At 34.3% G+C, this 17,078-nt stretch overlaps 1 protein-coding gene across 1 annotated transcript in view; it reads right to left on the minus strand.

Annotated features, from left to right (window-relative positions):
* The window catches only part of LOC107661613 (dymeclin-like), a gene marked incomplete at its 3' end in the record, with an annotated part of 31,062 nt that overhangs the window by 8,833 nt on the left and 5,151 nt on the right, over positions 1-17,078 (minus strand). Inside the window, exons 5-8 of the mRNA XM_016451277.1 lie at positions 13,858-13,988; positions 12,467-12,539; positions 8,154-8,279; positions 4,259-4,398 (exon numbers count right to left, since the gene is read on the minus strand). Coding sequence (XP_016306763.1) covers positions 4,259-4,398; positions 8,154-8,279; positions 12,467-12,539; positions 13,858-13,988 — 470 coding nt within the window. The remainder of the gene's footprint in view (positions 1-4,258; positions 4,399-8,153; positions 8,280-12,466; positions 12,540-13,857; positions 13,989-17,078) is intronic.

Below are 17,078 nucleotides of genomic sequence, written 5' to 3' on the forward strand. Positions count from 1 at the left end.
GGTCTCTGGGGGGGGGGGGTTGCGATGCAGTTATTAGGGTGTAGTTTGTAGGGTGTGGCTAAGGTGTTATGGAGTTGTTTTGAGAGAGTTGCTATATGGTTGCCAAGGTGTTTTGAGTGGTTTCTATGGAGATGTTAGATGGTTGCTAAGGTGTTCTGAGTGGTTTCTAGGGGGTTGCTAAGGTGTTCCGAGTGGTTTCTAGGAAGTTGCTAAGTGGTTACTGTAATGTTCAGAGTGGTTTCTAAGGAGTTGCTGTTTGGTTTCTAGGGAGCTGCTATGTGGCTATCAATAATTAAAAGAGTTATCAGTAATATTAGGCCAAAAATAATTTTATTTTTCTCTATCATTCTTTACTTCTATCATTCACCATTTCTCTCTCTCTCTCTCTTTTGCTGTAGTCTGAGCTGAGGCGACACTAATCCTGAACACAGACACAGTGACGGCCTTGAGACTTACACAGCACAAACACACAATAGCAGGATTCTGTTAATGCCAGACGCAAGTTCAATAACTATTAAACGAATGTAATGCTGAAGTGTTACACACGGATGGTTAAAGGAGCTGTTATTCACACAGATTGAACACACAAAACAACATCAGAATATTTCAGATATACCATGGTATCACATTACTGTACCATAATGTACAGTAAATGTTTTAAATCTAGAATTAGGAATCTCATCTATTTAAACTAGGTATATTATGTTATTCATATTTAATTTACATTAAAAATATTAAATATTATTAATTATATTTTGAAAGTGAATCTCCTTTGTAGGACATAAGGTGTGTTGCATTGTGACATTTTTAATAATGTGATATTAATAAAGTGATTTTCTCCACTGATACTCATTAGTTTAATGAAATTAAAATAAACAATTAAATAATGAAACAAAAAAACTAAACATAAATATTAAAAAAATTATTAAAAAACAATTTATATATCATAGCAGGATTTCTGCCTTTTAAAAATGAAAAATATTAAATAAAAAAATTAATAAAATAAAAATGTATTATAATAAGAGAATCTGAGAATTGAGAAAAATGTAAAAATTACCAAAATGTCTGGTAAAAATGAGCAGACACCATATGTAATGAGAACGGTAGTGAACTGTCATAAAAAAAATAAAACAGATTTTTTAAAATAAGAAACAATTTATACATCACAGTAGGATTTGTTGTCTTCTATAAATGAAAAATATTAAATAAAAAATAAATAAAATAAAAATTCATTATAATAAAAAAATCTGAGAATTTTTTCCCCCAAAATTACTATAATGCCTTGTAAAAATGACCAGACGCAGTATGTAATGAGAATTCCTGGTGATCTGTCATGAAAATAATGCTAACTTATGGTCCTAAAAGGCTTTATTTTCTTATGTAAACTATAAAGTTATCTCTATTTTTCATGTGATTTTGGTGTGAAATGGGATCTGAACATGTTTTTGTGAGATACACACCATATTTGGTCCGTCTCAGAGAGGAGAAAGAAGAGAAGTGAATGATTACAGACGATCATAAGAGACATTCAGTAGCCCAGCCCAGGGAAACACAGAGACTCCAGGATCTCCCATCGGCTCAGGGAAACATCAACACGCCAGCTTCACACAGATCAGATCACCACCCTGATTTATCAAGCACAAGTGTTTCCCAGAGAGCATTGCTCTCTAAATACTATCATTTATCTCTTTTTTGGGGTGGTTTGGTGTGACGTAGCTCTCAAACTAGCAAATATGTATGAATATGTATCGTTTTATCCATTAAAAACACATTTGCACTGATGAAATGACCTGACAAGCACAACTTTATTTCCTGTGTTGACGGATTTCCTATGGAAACAGGAAGTTTGGGCAAATAGACATGGACTGAAAGCCAAAAAACTGCTTGACCTTCAACATTGCCCACAATAATACATTTTGATTTATTGTTTTTAATATATAGACAAAATGAGGTTATCCATCACATTCCTGTTTCTAGAGCAACTCAAATTTAGCAAAACGACCATAAGCTGTTTCTCAGACAACAGCGGTACATTTATAACCGCAAGCGAATGAAACGTCATTGAAAGTATCGTAAACAGTTAAGTCGAGCTAACATTAATGTGATCCAGAAGGCTTTCCGGCACGTGTAATTCCAGAGGGACGGATTGTGGCCGTCTAATCCTGCCTGAATCTTTCCATCCCACAGCAGCGGAAACAGGATCAGGCCCAGAATTCCTACTGTGGCTGACGGGACTGACACACAGGGCTTGTGTCTCCATTTAGCCGGCCTGATTTACCCGTCAGACAATGAAGACACACTGTCTGGATTCCACACACACATTGGGACTCATCTTGGCACTGACTCACAGCTGTTAACAAGCTCATTTTGTATCTTTTGGCCAGTCGGGTGTCAGTCGATGATACATGTAGTTCTAGACTCTAATCACACTTCTGACTAACTGTGTCTGCCACAGTGAAAGAGAATCAACAAAAAGACAGCTCTGTATGAGCACCTTCAAATTAGATCTGAATAATTTACTAGACCTCAGGTTAGTTTTCATTTAATTCAGCAGTGGTTGGAATAGTTTCAGTTTACTTCTTATTTCATGCTCTGGTTTTCTTGTTTTTCTAGTTTCAGTTTAGTTAGTAAATAGTTTTTATTTCATTTAAGTTTAATAAAACGTTATTATAATCATTATTAACATCAATTTTAGTTCTATACTATTTTAATATTTCAGACATTTGAAAAGCAGCACTGAAACAAAAATACAAAATAATACAATATCCAATACTAATATATATATATTATTATACTATACTATATGAATATATATATTCATATATATAATTTCTATTTTATTTTATTTAAATTAATTTAAGCGTAATTTCAAATTCAATTCACGTTTAATAAATATTTTTTAAATAGGTTTTAATTTTTATTTTATTTTTGTATTTTATATTTATTTTGTATTTATTTTTTAATATTCTTTGACATGCTGAGATGATTACCAACGTGAAGTTCAGACAGTAAAGTGTGAACGCTCTTTAAAATGAAAATCAAAGAATAGTAAATATTACAAAAACATTTTAAATTAAAGCTATTAATTTTTTTTTATTAAACTTAAATTCAAAACTAACTAAGTGAAACTAGAAAAAAGAAAAAACATAGCATGAAAACGAAACATAACTAAACTGGAATGACTAACTTAAAATTAAACAAAAACTACATTCAAAACTCAAAACTATATTTACTCTGGATAGCTCAAACACTTCATAAACAACTTTTACTTTTATTATTAAACAGACAATTTAGCTTTTTTTGCTTTTGGTTTCATTTCAGTTTTTGCATTTATGATGTTAAAAAATATTTTTGTTCGTCAGTAGTTTAGTTTATGCTTATTCATGAAACACAAGAACAAATTGTTAGTAAAACCATTCTTATTCGACAAATTACATGAAAAACAGAAATGCGTTCCATTCATGATTCTTGAATGAGACCCCCCCCCCCCAAAAAAAAGTACAAATTAATTAGTTCACAATCGAGTGTGTGTTTATAGGTTAGTATGTCACAGTGACACAGATGTGAATGTGTGTCTGGTGACGGACAGTCTGTGTGTGTGATGGACACTGGTCTGAATTCGGTCCACACAATGAAGAGTGTGTAACTCAATATTAAGTAAATGATCAAGCCAAGAGTTGAGTTCATACAATGAAACGTGTGTGTGTGTACTTCTGCTGACACGTCTGAGCGAGCCAGACGCCAGACAGACACAACTGTCAATAACACACAAAGCAAACACTCATATGCCTTGGGTTTTGTTTCTGACAGGCCGGTCAAACAAAAGCATGTTTAAAAAACAGAAAAACTTTATCAGAGTGTTAAAAGGCTAAAGCTGAACAAAATGGGCATGTGAATCAGGTGCATGTGGGGATTTTTCACATGCAAATTCAGGAGAAACTGGACTGAAGGGTTTATTTACAACCAAAACAAATATTATTATCTGAAAGAGTAATCAGACCCCGTTCAACCCCTACAGACCCGGACATTCATCTTACAACACGGGCATCATTAAAGCAAATGAGGCTGCTGAGCCATAACCAACAAACACCAGATCATCCAGAGCCAGTGTGTGAAGTTCAATGTTTACATACACCACTGAAGGAATAGTTTACCCAAAAATTAATCTTTTCAGTGAATCAGTTGATTTAGATCTGAATGATTTGTTCAAATCTGGTAAAAAGCTCAAGATGTATCAGATGTGGTGCATTAAACTCACTGGCGACTCCTGATGCGAGTCCGTACAGCAGGCCTCCTCCGTCTGACTGCGTCTGCAACACGTGTGTGGCGGCAGGACATTTCTCCTGTCTGATGAAGTTATACAGCAGCGTCTTCACCAGACGACTCGTCAGAGACAGACTACAGACAAAGAGAGAGAGAATGAGCAAACCTACTATATTCAACCAACTGTTGTGCTGTTGTTACTGTTAACTGAAATTTAAAAAAAAAATTACTTATTGTTATATGTTCATTATTTGAAAAAGTGCTGAAATAAAATTATATTTCAATTTCAATTTCAAGCTTTTATGAACCCTTACCTAAAAAATTAACTTAACCCTAACTTAAAAAATAGATTTAGGCTACGTTCACACTGTCAACTTTTGGGATTGACAACCGCATTTTCTTTACAAGTGTGAGTCTCGAAATGTCCCATTCACACAGCAGCTTACAGTTGTGTTTAGAATACTGTCTGTATGAACGTGCAACGGGAGTCAAACCCGTATTCCTTACCAGTAACCATAGCGACAGTGACCAAAGTAAAATCAAAGATGGCGACGTCCATAAAACTGAAAGTCGTATCACTTTCTGACACGACGAGAGTCCAATCGAGCCGCGAGTTATTTTGTCAAATCTTCATTAACCAACAGCAACTGTTAAATTTTGGTGGAGAGTGGAGCATTTGAATCGCGCGCAGAACACAAAACTGACGGGAGCGGTTCCGGTGGAAAACTGACGGGATCTGAAACGTTCAGATGACACGCAGCTCATTTCTCCATCACTGTAAGTTACCGAAAACACACATGAAAACACGTAACACACGGTAGACGCACGTTTGTGCGCAGAGCGGCTCTCTCGTCTCACACTGTATGTCTTGACAGACAACTAGTTGTCCAGTCCGGTTCCGTTCACACAGCGTGTGTGTTCCGAGAATGCGGTTGTGAGTCCTGAAAATTTACAGGTGTGAGTTCAGTTACAGAATGCGGTTGTCACGCCCGTAAATAACCGAACTGTGTGTGAACGTAAGCGCATTAAGGACTCAAATACAGGACTGACAACCATATTCTGCTGCTGTGTGAACATGGCCGATGGATTCACAAGTTTCGAAATCAATGTTCTAAAGCAGCGGTTCTCAATCCTGTTCCTCGCGTTGCCCTGCTCTGCAATGATCTATCATTAGTCCCGTCCCCCTGCACCGCAACCCAGTTCTGATGGGGCTTACAGTAACCCTTCTTCGCATCACAATCAAATAAATCTCCCTCCCTGATATTCATATTATTATACACAATCCCATACGAAAATTAGCAATGGTATTACTATAGTAAAAGTATATTAGGCTAACCATGTTTTTTTTTGGCGTTTTTATTACCAATTGTAGCCTATAACCACAGTTTTACTACAAATACCATGGTTAAACTATGGTTAGTGTAGTAAAACATGTTGTTTTTACCATGGTTTAACTATAGTAACCAATAACCATGTTTTTTGGTATTTTATATACATATTTTCATGTTATCTTTATTTTAAGGCATGTATTTGTGAAAATGATTAGGCAGCCGCAGCACACACCACATAGAATACAGCAGCGTCTTCACCAGACGACTCGTCAGAGACAGACTACAGACAAAGAGAGAGAGAATGAGCAAACCTACTATATTCAACCAACTGTTGTGCTGTTGTTACTGTTAACTGAAATTTAAAAAAAAAATTACTTATTGTTATATGTTCATTATTTGAAAAAGTGCTGAAATAAAATTATATTTCAATTTCAATTTCAAGCTTTTATGAACCCTTACCTAAAAAATTAACTTAACCCTAACTTAAAAAATAGATTTAGGCTACGTTCACACTGTCAACTTTTGGGATTGACAACCGCATTTTCTTTACAAGTGTGAGTCTCGAAATGTCCCATTCACACAGCAGCTTACAGTTGTGTTTAGAATACTGTCTGTATGAACGTGCAACGGGAGTCAAGCCCCATTGCCTTACCAGTAACCATAGCGACAGTGACCAAAGTAAAATCAAAGATGGCGACGTCCATAAAACTGAAAGTCGTATCACTTTCTGACACGACGAGAGTCCAATCGAGCCGCGAGTTATTTTGTCAAATCTTCATTAACCAACAGCAACTGTTAAATTTTGGTGGAGAGTGGAGCATTTGAATCGCGCGCAGAACACAAAACTGACGGGAGCGGTTCCGGTGGAAAACTGACGGGATCTGAAACGTTCAGATGACACGCAGCTCATTTCTCCATCACTGTAAGTTACCGAAAACACACATGAAAACACGTAACACACGGTAGACGCACGTTTGTGCGCAGAGCGGCTCTCTCGTCTCACACTGTATGTCTTGACAGACAACTAGTTGTCCAGTCCGGTTCCGTTCACACAGCGTGTGTGTTCCGAGAATGCGGTTGTGAGTCCTGAAGATTTACGGGTGTGAGTTCGGTTACAGAATGCGGTTGTCACACCCGTAAATAACCAAACTGTGTGTGTACGTAACCGTATTAAGGACTCAAACACAGGACTTGACAACAGTATTCTGCTGCTGTGTGAACGTGGCCTTAGAATATTAGAAATGTTGCCTTAGCAGTTTAACTGAAAAAAGTAGAAGTCAAAGTACTAAAATTTATAATTTTAATAATAAAAAATGAATAAAATTAATTAATAAAATATAAAGTGAAAAAAAATAAATGAAAGCTAAATAAAATTACTTAAAATAAATGAAAATAAAAACTAATAAAATTTTTAAAAAGTATGTAATAAAATTTAATAAAACTAAAGTAATAATAAAAACTGAAGATATAATTCAAGTTCAAAATATTAATAAGTTCTACAATAATAGCATATAAATAACACTAAAATATCTTTCTGATAGCCACTTTTGCATGCTATAATGCTATAAAGTTAATGCCAAGTAAGTTGCTGTCATTCTTTTTAGTGCAAACGCCTCTTTTCTACGTAAGTTTGGTTTACTATATGTATGCTTATTAGAGGTCGACCGATAGTGGATTTTGCCGATACCGATAGCTAGGTTGGACCACACTGGCCGATACCGATTATTTAATCGATAGTTTTTAAAATTGATACTGAACAAAAGCTAAAATAGTGCTTTATTAAAAAACAGTACTGAACCATACTAGTAGTAGTAGTAATAATAATAATAATATTAATAGTAAATGTTGAAATGAACACACTCTAACAAGGGCAACTTTATTATTATATTATTAGATTTGATACACATTTAGCGTTAACATCTCTGGGACCCCAAAAATAAAGAATGTCAAGACAAAACATGAAAATTAGGAACATGGCAATGTCTGCTAGATGTCTTTGCTTTTATGTACTTGAGTAGAGTCTGTCTCAGTCCTAAAGACACCGGTGAGGTTTGACGAGTGTTCGTTAACGACCTCAGACGTGCAAGCTCAGCTGCAGTGCTGAAGAGCTAACGAGGGAACTTTAAAAGCTCAGTATCACTGGTGCGATGCAAACGAGCCCTCCGGGTGAACTCAAGCAAAGCTCCAGACGAGAGCATCTGGTGAATTAATGAACACCCTCATTTGCATATGAAATGGCAGCGCTTGACAGTCGTCCTTCTGTTAACGCCGGTCAGGGGGCCACAATATCACACTGGGACAAACTTCATAAGAATAAAACACTGCGGTAGGCAACAACTTTTCACTTGTATTGGCTCTGGTTCACAAGTTAGGAAGTTTATGATGCATCGCTGGAACTCTGAAACAATTAGATTAATCTATTCAGGTGTGTCGAGTGTCTGTGCCTTACCATTAGTTTAATTACTACTCTTTTATATGATCGACTATACAGTCCATTACATGTACATGTAGAGGTTAAAGCTATAGGGATGTTTAAATCCAACATGTTTTTTTCCTTACCATCGTCCTCTGGTCAGGTAGTTGTAAATAAGCCCCTCCTTCAGAACCTCCTTATGGAAGAGCTGATAGGACAGCAGCACCAGAAGGGTGGTCACAGCTTCAAACAGGATGTTGTAGGTGATGTCACTATGGAAACGGACACATGACCAACATTAATACAAAAATGTATGTTAATGAGCCAATTGCTGCTGTGCTATACACTGATTTTACTATGGTCAAGAGGGTTTTGACTTTTATAAGACTATAAAAGACAAAGATGTACAATAAATAATATATAATAATATATTCATGTGAAACAATTCACAATTCAATCAAAACAAAACAAAACCAAAAACCAAACCAAAACCAAAAAATAAACCAAATCAAATAAAGGAAAAAACAACACAAACCAAAACAAACAAAACAAGACAAAAGATAAAAATATAAACAAACTAAAATAAAAAACAAAGCAAAAAAATTAAAATAAAACAAAACCCCAAAAAAGACAAAAATCAAAAGAAAAAATTAACTATTTTTTTTAAACAAAGCAAAAAAACAACCACAAAATAAAAAAAAAAAAATAAATAAAATAAAACTAAACAAAATTTTTAAAAAATATGCATTTTATAAGCATTCAAATGAAACATTTTATGACCATTAAAATGTTATACATTGTGGCATCATTTTCTAAGTGAAATGTAAAATGGTGAAATATGACCTAGACTAACAGATCATATTATTATTCACAATCACATTCACAATATAGCACACGCGCACACACACGCACACACACGCACACACACATCAATAGAACAATCTCTCTTTTTTCTATTATCCCTCATTTCCTTCCTTCAGATTTCTCACTTCACTTCCACTTCCCAGTTCTGTGATGTCACTTGGCATGATTCCCTTTTACTTTTTAGACACACACACACACACACGACTGCACATTCACACAAACACATGCAGTGTTTATTGCTGGATTCTGTTTGCAACACAGAACAACCAAACTCCACAAACTGGGCCTAACAACACATTAAATCATAACTAATACTATTTTTTCCAATTTTATTGTAATGCTTTGAATTGTTTTGATTATTAAGTTCAACTTATTACAAAACAAGTTGCAACTATGCAACTGAAAATAAAGGTGCACTACAAAAAATGCAACACAGTAAGGGCTTTCAGATGATTTTGAGTTGGACTTGACTCGGCCCAGATGGGCGTTTTCATGTTGAAAATATGGACTCTTCGAGAGAAAATCTGCAGAATTCTGAGTAATAGACTTAAACAAGGTCAAATGTGCTAAACTGAGATGACTTTACTACAAAAAATGTAATAAACACACTAGGGATAAGGGACATGAATAATGGGTCTTCCAGTTCTACAGAAATCTGTATGCGCAGATTCCATGTTGGCCTTTTTTAACTACAAATGCAAATTATTTCAACAGAACTTAGCAGATTCATAATTTCACATATGACATTTGCTAAATTATTATAACAGCCTCGGCTCTCACATATTTTGTAAAGTTTTGAATATTGTCAAATGACAGACATGCATCTCCAAAAAAAAGAGCACAGAAAAACATATCTCATAAACAATGTTTAGCAACATTGATTAAAAATAACATGATTAATGATTAAAATAACATGTCACCATATCAGAATTTATCAATACAAAACTGTTCCATCTATGATAAAAAGTGTTTTGTCAAAAGTGAATGTGTTTTTTTCCATTGGAAAGTGATGAAATGCAAAATTGTGAGCCTTAAATTTCAGCCGGTCCCTTCAGTTGAGGTCACATGGACTTCCTTTATGGTTCATTTACATCCTTCATTGCATGTATACTTTCATTGTATGCAGCTAAACATTATCTTCTGTGTTTAACAGTAGAAAGAGTGTCATACTGGCTTGGAACGACCCGTAAATGGTTTCTGGTTGATCAGAAACATCATCATGCACAGTATAAACGCTCTACTGTACTGTAACTCTGCAGCTATTTTATTTCTTGTTTTGATCTGTGTGGTAATTTGAGCTACATTTCACAATATCCTTCACAACAGCATGATAAGAATCCTGTCTCCAGCTACAGAATCACTCAAAACCACGTAGGAACCAGCGAGCCGGGGCTCTGAATGTGACTTCTCTCAGTCAGCACGTAGCAAGGAAACGAGACAAACGGCAACAAAAACAGACACGGGACAACAACAGCAGACTGAACTCTGTTACAACACAACTGCGATGCAATCCACTTACACATGTGAGTGAAGCAAAAAGAACACGCTTTATTTCAAACCCGCTTAAAACTTGCAATCATGTTTACGTGACGTTCCTCACTTTCTCCGTCAGTTCTCAAGGCTTTCTGATTTGCAAACTCAAGTCTCTTCGTTTGTCAAGATTGTCTGTATGCAAATGTTGACTAACACTGATGATCTCTTTTTTATAAAATCTATAGTTTTTGAAGGCAACTTATATTGCTTTTAGAAACTTTGGAAACAATATTGTAACAGACACAAATATTCAATAAATAATTATATTTGTGTGAATCTCACACAAATCTCAGACATATCCAGGTCATATTTCGCCACAAAATGTACAGAAAATTGTTTATACATATTAATAAATAAATAAATATTAATTAATTAATTAATTAATGGCGCGTTATACAATGTAGAAAACTAAATCATTTTATAATTATTAATAATTAAATAAATTCAATATAAATGTAAATGTAGTATAAATATTAAAATACATAAAATGAAATATTAAAATAAATTAATATAAAATAAAATATGAATATGAAATAAGAGATGAAAAATTGCAAAACATGACCCAAACAATCTGATCACATTACCATTCATAATTCAAATTCACAATATAATTTTCAATTTTGTCTCTTCGTTTGTCAAAACTGTCTGTATGCAAATGTTGTCTGACAGGTGATAATCTCTTTTTATCACTTAATTTGGTTATTTTTGAAGGTAATTATATCTGGCATATTTATTGATCTAGGCAGTGTAAAGACACGCCAGATTTGAACCTTTATGTCCTGCCAACTTGGAACGAGTGCACAAACTGCATGACTCCATGACTTGAATTATCAATTTTTAAATAAGTCTTGAGTTTTTATTGTTGGAATAATGTGCACTCATGCTTAATGAGATCACTAATGTGTATTAATAAGGTAAACAGGGGCAATTTAATTGATGAGATACACATTCACACACACCCATCAACATTTTTTTTCAACATCAGCATCGCGCAACTCATCTGTCTTTAATACGGTTTTCGTTATAGACTGGGTGGAACACAAGGACACTCTAGAACATGACAAACAGATCGACATTCATGAGAGCAGATAAATCAATCTGTCCTTTAAATACATAAAAACACTAGAACTACGCAGAAGGAGAGCTGAATAATGCAGAACTCCTGTGCCGCTGTGTTTATGTGTGTGTGAAGGGGCGTCACTCAATAAATCATGGCTTCATGCATGAAGGTGTCCTCCACTCAGGTGTGTAAATGACAGCGGGTCACACAGAGGTCTGACGAGACACATGGGCGCTCAGGGAGAGTGGAGAAACAGCTGCAACTTCCAAAAAACGGAAAGGGAGTGTGGAAAAAAAGCAAGTTTATGTTTTGTGCCACGAGTAAAACATTATTTTAAAGGAATATTTCACCCAAAAATGAAAAGTTGCTAAAAATGTACTTAAAACGTTAAAAAGTGTAAGTTAAAAAAGTCTTACTGATGGATTTGTTTCTAAGGAACACGCAGCTTTTTGCTTCGCAAGACGTTATCTGATAAACTGGACAGGTGTGGATTACTTGTGGATTATTGTGATGTTTTTATCAGCTGTTTGGACTCTCATTCTGACGGCACCCATTCACTGCAGAGCATCCACTGGTGAGCAAGTGATGCAATGCTACATTTCTCAAAATCTGATGAAGAAACAAACTCATCCACATCTTGGATGACCTGAGGGTGAGGACATTTTCATTTCTGAGTTCCATTAAACGTAGCTCACATCATGTGGGGATGATACTAATTTGTTTATAATTATTCTCAAAGTTATTAACAGTCCTACATTTAACTTCTTGGAACTTCATGGACAAATGTTTGAAAATATACTTGTGTGTAAATGACAGTGACACCTCATTGTTTGAGTCAGAGTTGACCTTCACAGGCTGTACGTGAGAGACCTGTCACATATCACAACAATAACACATGCGCACCTCCCTCTCACACTGAGACATACTTTATCACTTAGTATTTGCAAGACAGAGAAATCCACAACAAAACAAACACACAAACAGTTCTTCTCCGGTACTCACAGAAGCGGCACTTCGACGATGAGATGCACCAAATTACAGACCAGCTCCTCCAGAAGATCCTCACAGATGGAATCTGTAAACACACGTCAGCAATGTAAATACAGTCTATGAGAAGTTACTTTAGGTATGATGCTCATTCTGATTGGTCAGAGATGACGTGCATGCTCAGATGTGGCAGCACTGAGGATTGTGACACATCAAACAACTGAGAAGCTGTCAGGATTGACAGACAGACAGATGGACCAAACCCAGATATCAGAGTCTTTACCACACACAAATGCTCTAGTGCTGAAAAAGCTCTATTATTTTTGCCTTTTGGCCTTTATTATTGATAAGTACAATTTGAGAGAAGACACTGGAGGAGGAAAAACATAGGGACATAAACCCAGGCCCACATGTCTTACTTTGATGCTGAAACAGACTTTCAAAACACTAACTTTATCTTCTTTTGTCATTGGAAATGTGTGTCAGGGACTCAGGGTTATTATCATTAACTAAAACTATAATAAAAACTATTAAAAACATTTTAATTCATTACAATAAAGCTGAAAAATAAAATAGAAAAATTAGAAAACTAGCTTAAAATATACGAAAATTAGTACTACAAATAAATAAAAACTAAAACTGAACTAAAAATAAAACTTAATTAAACTTAAATTAAACCTAAATGAATAGCAATATTTTAAAAATACTAATAAAAACTACAAGAGAACAACAAAATTATTAAAAATTAAATTTAAATTAAAAACTGAAAATATAAAAATTCAAGTCAATTCCAAATATTAATTAAAACTGTAATATATAATATAAATAATATTAAAATGGCACTGATGTGTGTGAGCTTTCTTAATGGACATCAGATATTCCCACAAAATAATACAACCAGAAAAGCTGACATTGTGGGGACCCTGTGATCCTAATGAGGAAAACAGCTTCATAATGGACTAACAATATGTTACTTCATATATTAAAATGACAAAGTTAGAGTTAGCACTAGTCTGGGCTAATTATAACTAGCTTTCCCTAAGCTTTACCCCAAGCTATACTTATACACGGTCTCTGGAAGTTAGTTCATCTGACAAAACTTTCATCTTGGAACCTCTGCTAATATAAATGTATTATGTAACATGAGTAAACAATGAAGAATAGTATTTTTAATAACTAACATTAACAAAGATTAATAAATTCTGTAAAACATATCTATTACTCATTGTTAGCTCATGTAAAGTGTGACCAAAAAAACAACAGAAGTCTATAGATTCTCAATGTGTTTGTGTGTACCAGTTCAACTATATTTGTAAGGTCCAAATATAATGAAACATGTAAAAACTGACTTGTGAGGACAAAGGAATTAATATAGTGAAAGCAATTCATTTGAGTGTATGTGATACCGTAGGTTCCCGGCGCCCTCTCCTGGTAGGAGAACTGTAAGTGCAGCTCTTCTTCATTCTCCCTGATGAAGACCTTCAGCAAACAGCGCACCAGGAACAAAGCATTATGGGCCTGCCAGATGAACAACTGACTAGAGAGAGAAAGAGAGAGTCAGAGATAATTACTGATCTACAGCAGCCTGTGAACTGTGGCTGAACATCTTACAGACACACACACACACACACACACACACACACACACACACACACACCAAGACTTCACCCTGTGGTTCATGTTCAAAACACACACACGGCTTCACCCTGTCAGTGGTTTTGGATCATCCTTTACTAAACCAACACACATACAGACTGTCAGGCCGCTGTAGCAATCACACTTTGATTAACAGAGAAACAGCTCATATCTACAGCTATGAGCACTCAAAAATTAGAAATTTAGTGTTTATGTATTCAAATTTGAACATTTCCATCCACTTTGGTGACACATTTTAACAAACTATAAACTTAATTTAATGATCATTTGTCAGTCATATATAAATGCAACGGATAAGATTTTTGCACCAAAAAAAAAAAATCACTGCATGGTTTATTATAGTTTATTATTATCTATTTGCATCTATTTGATTTTATTTAAATAATCATATTTCCAAACTACATTAAAATTACTTAGAATAAGCATAAATCTGTTAATTGTGAAAACAATTACATTTATTCCAGTTAAAATGGCTAGCCAGGAATTTATTTATCATTTTAGGCCATATCAGGATCAAAAGCTATATTCATGGCTCCAAAAACCTCTAAAATAATAAGATTTAAAATAGTTTTAATAACAATACTTCAGTGAGTTGTATGAAATAATTAAACAATTTTTACATAAATAAATATTTGTTTTTGTCAAATTTATATTTAATAAAAAATAATAATATTTTCCCAGGAGAAACTTTTTTTAAATGTCTATTATTTTACATTGAGTAAAAAGATTTCCTAGTAACTTTTAAAGTAGGACACTCTAATAAATATGCTTTACAGTCAAGGAACACCTACAAATATCACATACAATAAATATACATGGGTACATCTTGTATGATCAATTCTACTGGCTTGCTGTAGAATGAGCAATATTCAATTATTTAAAATGTGAGATTGAAACAATTTGGATTTATTGATGACAAATATATAAATCTGGTTATTGTGTATTTAAAACACATTCAGTTTATTGCTATTATGACAGAAATCTTAGCCATTTCATTTATGTATGCATTGCATTAGGTTTATAAGTTTGTTAAAACTGTGCAATCCAAATGGTTGGAAATTTTATATGCAATTCAAATAGATAAATCTTAATTTTAGGCCTTAATATTTTTTTGGAGTGCATCAGCGGAGTCTGGATCAGAAGTGTGATGTCTGCACAGTTGAAATGAGAGCAGATCATATAAATATTCTCTCAGGCTGACGGTTCACATGTGTGCGCTGTAGGAGTGGTGGGTCACTCGCTGCTCTGGATTTATGCTACAGCAACACTTTGAGCACAAACATCAGCTCTGGCGGTGTGTGTGTGTGTGTATGACGCCATGGGCTGCACCGCTGCTATTCCCATGGGAAAATCATATCAGAAAACATCCTAACGGTATAGTGACTAATGAATGTCACGGACAGCCTGTGTGGGAAAAGATGCTTATAAAGAATATGTTTCTCAAAATCTCACAGACCTTCTGACCATCTGGAACCACAAACAAAGCCGCTTTCACACACAAAACCCATTATATTTACATAAAATTGTTAGATTCACTTTTATAGTGAATATATATTAAGATGCGACAAGTTGTATATGCACTGCTACCAGGGTGATTATTGTTAATTATAACTAAATCATAAAAAAAGTCACTTGAAATTAAATAAAATAAGTGTTAACTGGAATAAAATTAAATATGAAGAAAAAAAAAGTATTTTATTTCAGCTATTTACCAAAGAGGCGTTTCTTATTTGTATTTAGTTTAACCTGATGTACGAAAATAACTTATGTACTAAAACATATAAACATAAAAAAACGCTAATAAAAATAACAAAAACACCACAAAATGACAAAAAAAAATGTTTTACAATTAAAGTGAAAACAGAAAAAAAAAAAAAATTCAACAAATTCAAAATATTAACAGTATCTCAACGATACTAAAATAACACTGCTTACTACCGAAAGATCCAAAATCATACTACACAAACACTGATGTCGTTTGCTGAACATCACCTTTGACCAGCTGTGCTGGAAATATAGCAGGCAACTAGCAGTTTTAAAATATGGCAATATAATATTTAGGTGGAACTGAACAAAATGGGTATCATGTGCATATTTGTGAAAACATGGTGCAAAAACAATTTCATGTAGAACCAATAAATTAACACTTAACTTCTGGATCCAATTTAGAACAATGTGTATGGAAAAGTTACAAAAAAACACAGATCTGCTTAGTGCATAAAAATAGAATGCACAAATAAATAAAAATGGAATAAGCCAAAATTTTGAAATATAATAGTTTTAAAATATGGCAATATAATATTTAGGTGGAACTGAACAAAACGGGTATCATGTGCATATTTGTGAAAACGGTGCAAAAACAATTTCATGTAGAACCAATAAATTAACACTTAACTTCTGGATCCAATTTAGAACAATGTGTATGGAAAAGTTACAAAAAAACACAGATCTGCTTAGTGCATAAAAATAGAATGCACAAATAAATAAAAATGGAATAAGCCAAAATTTTGAAATATAATAGCATGGTTCTCAGAAGTAAAAGTTGTCATAATTGGGTAAACTTCTACAAAATATCACTTCTGTGTTCCCATTTGCCCCAACAGCAAATGAAAAACAGCCATGATAGCATTTCTACGACTTTCCAAAAGAGGAAAAAAAATATTGAGAGCTTGATTAAGGTGGAGAGGAAGAGAGAAAGATGTCAGCAGCTTTAACTAGTGTGCAGTAATTTAATGCCAAGATAATAAAACACAAAGCATAGTGTTATAAATGTACATTAATTTTTTTTTTTTCAAGAACATTTGTACTAGATTTACACTGTTAATAACTGTGGAAACACGTCATTCATGGAGAAAAGGGTCCATTAGAAATAGGGCTGCACGATAAATCGCATGCGATATTTAACGCACATCTTATCAGTAAACCCGGTTCTGTAATCAGCGGTAAATCTCCATCACCTGCGGGCTTTCAC

The sequence above is a fragment of the Sinocyclocheilus anshuiensis genome, unplaced genomic scaffold (assembly GCF_001515605.1).
Source record: "Sinocyclocheilus anshuiensis isolate Anshui unplaced genomic scaffold, SAMN03320099.WGS_v1.1 scaffold1425, whole genome shotgun sequence".
In the NCBI taxonomy this organism is placed as follows: domain Eukaryota; kingdom Metazoa; phylum Chordata; class Actinopteri; order Cypriniformes; family Cyprinidae; genus Sinocyclocheilus; species Sinocyclocheilus anshuiensis.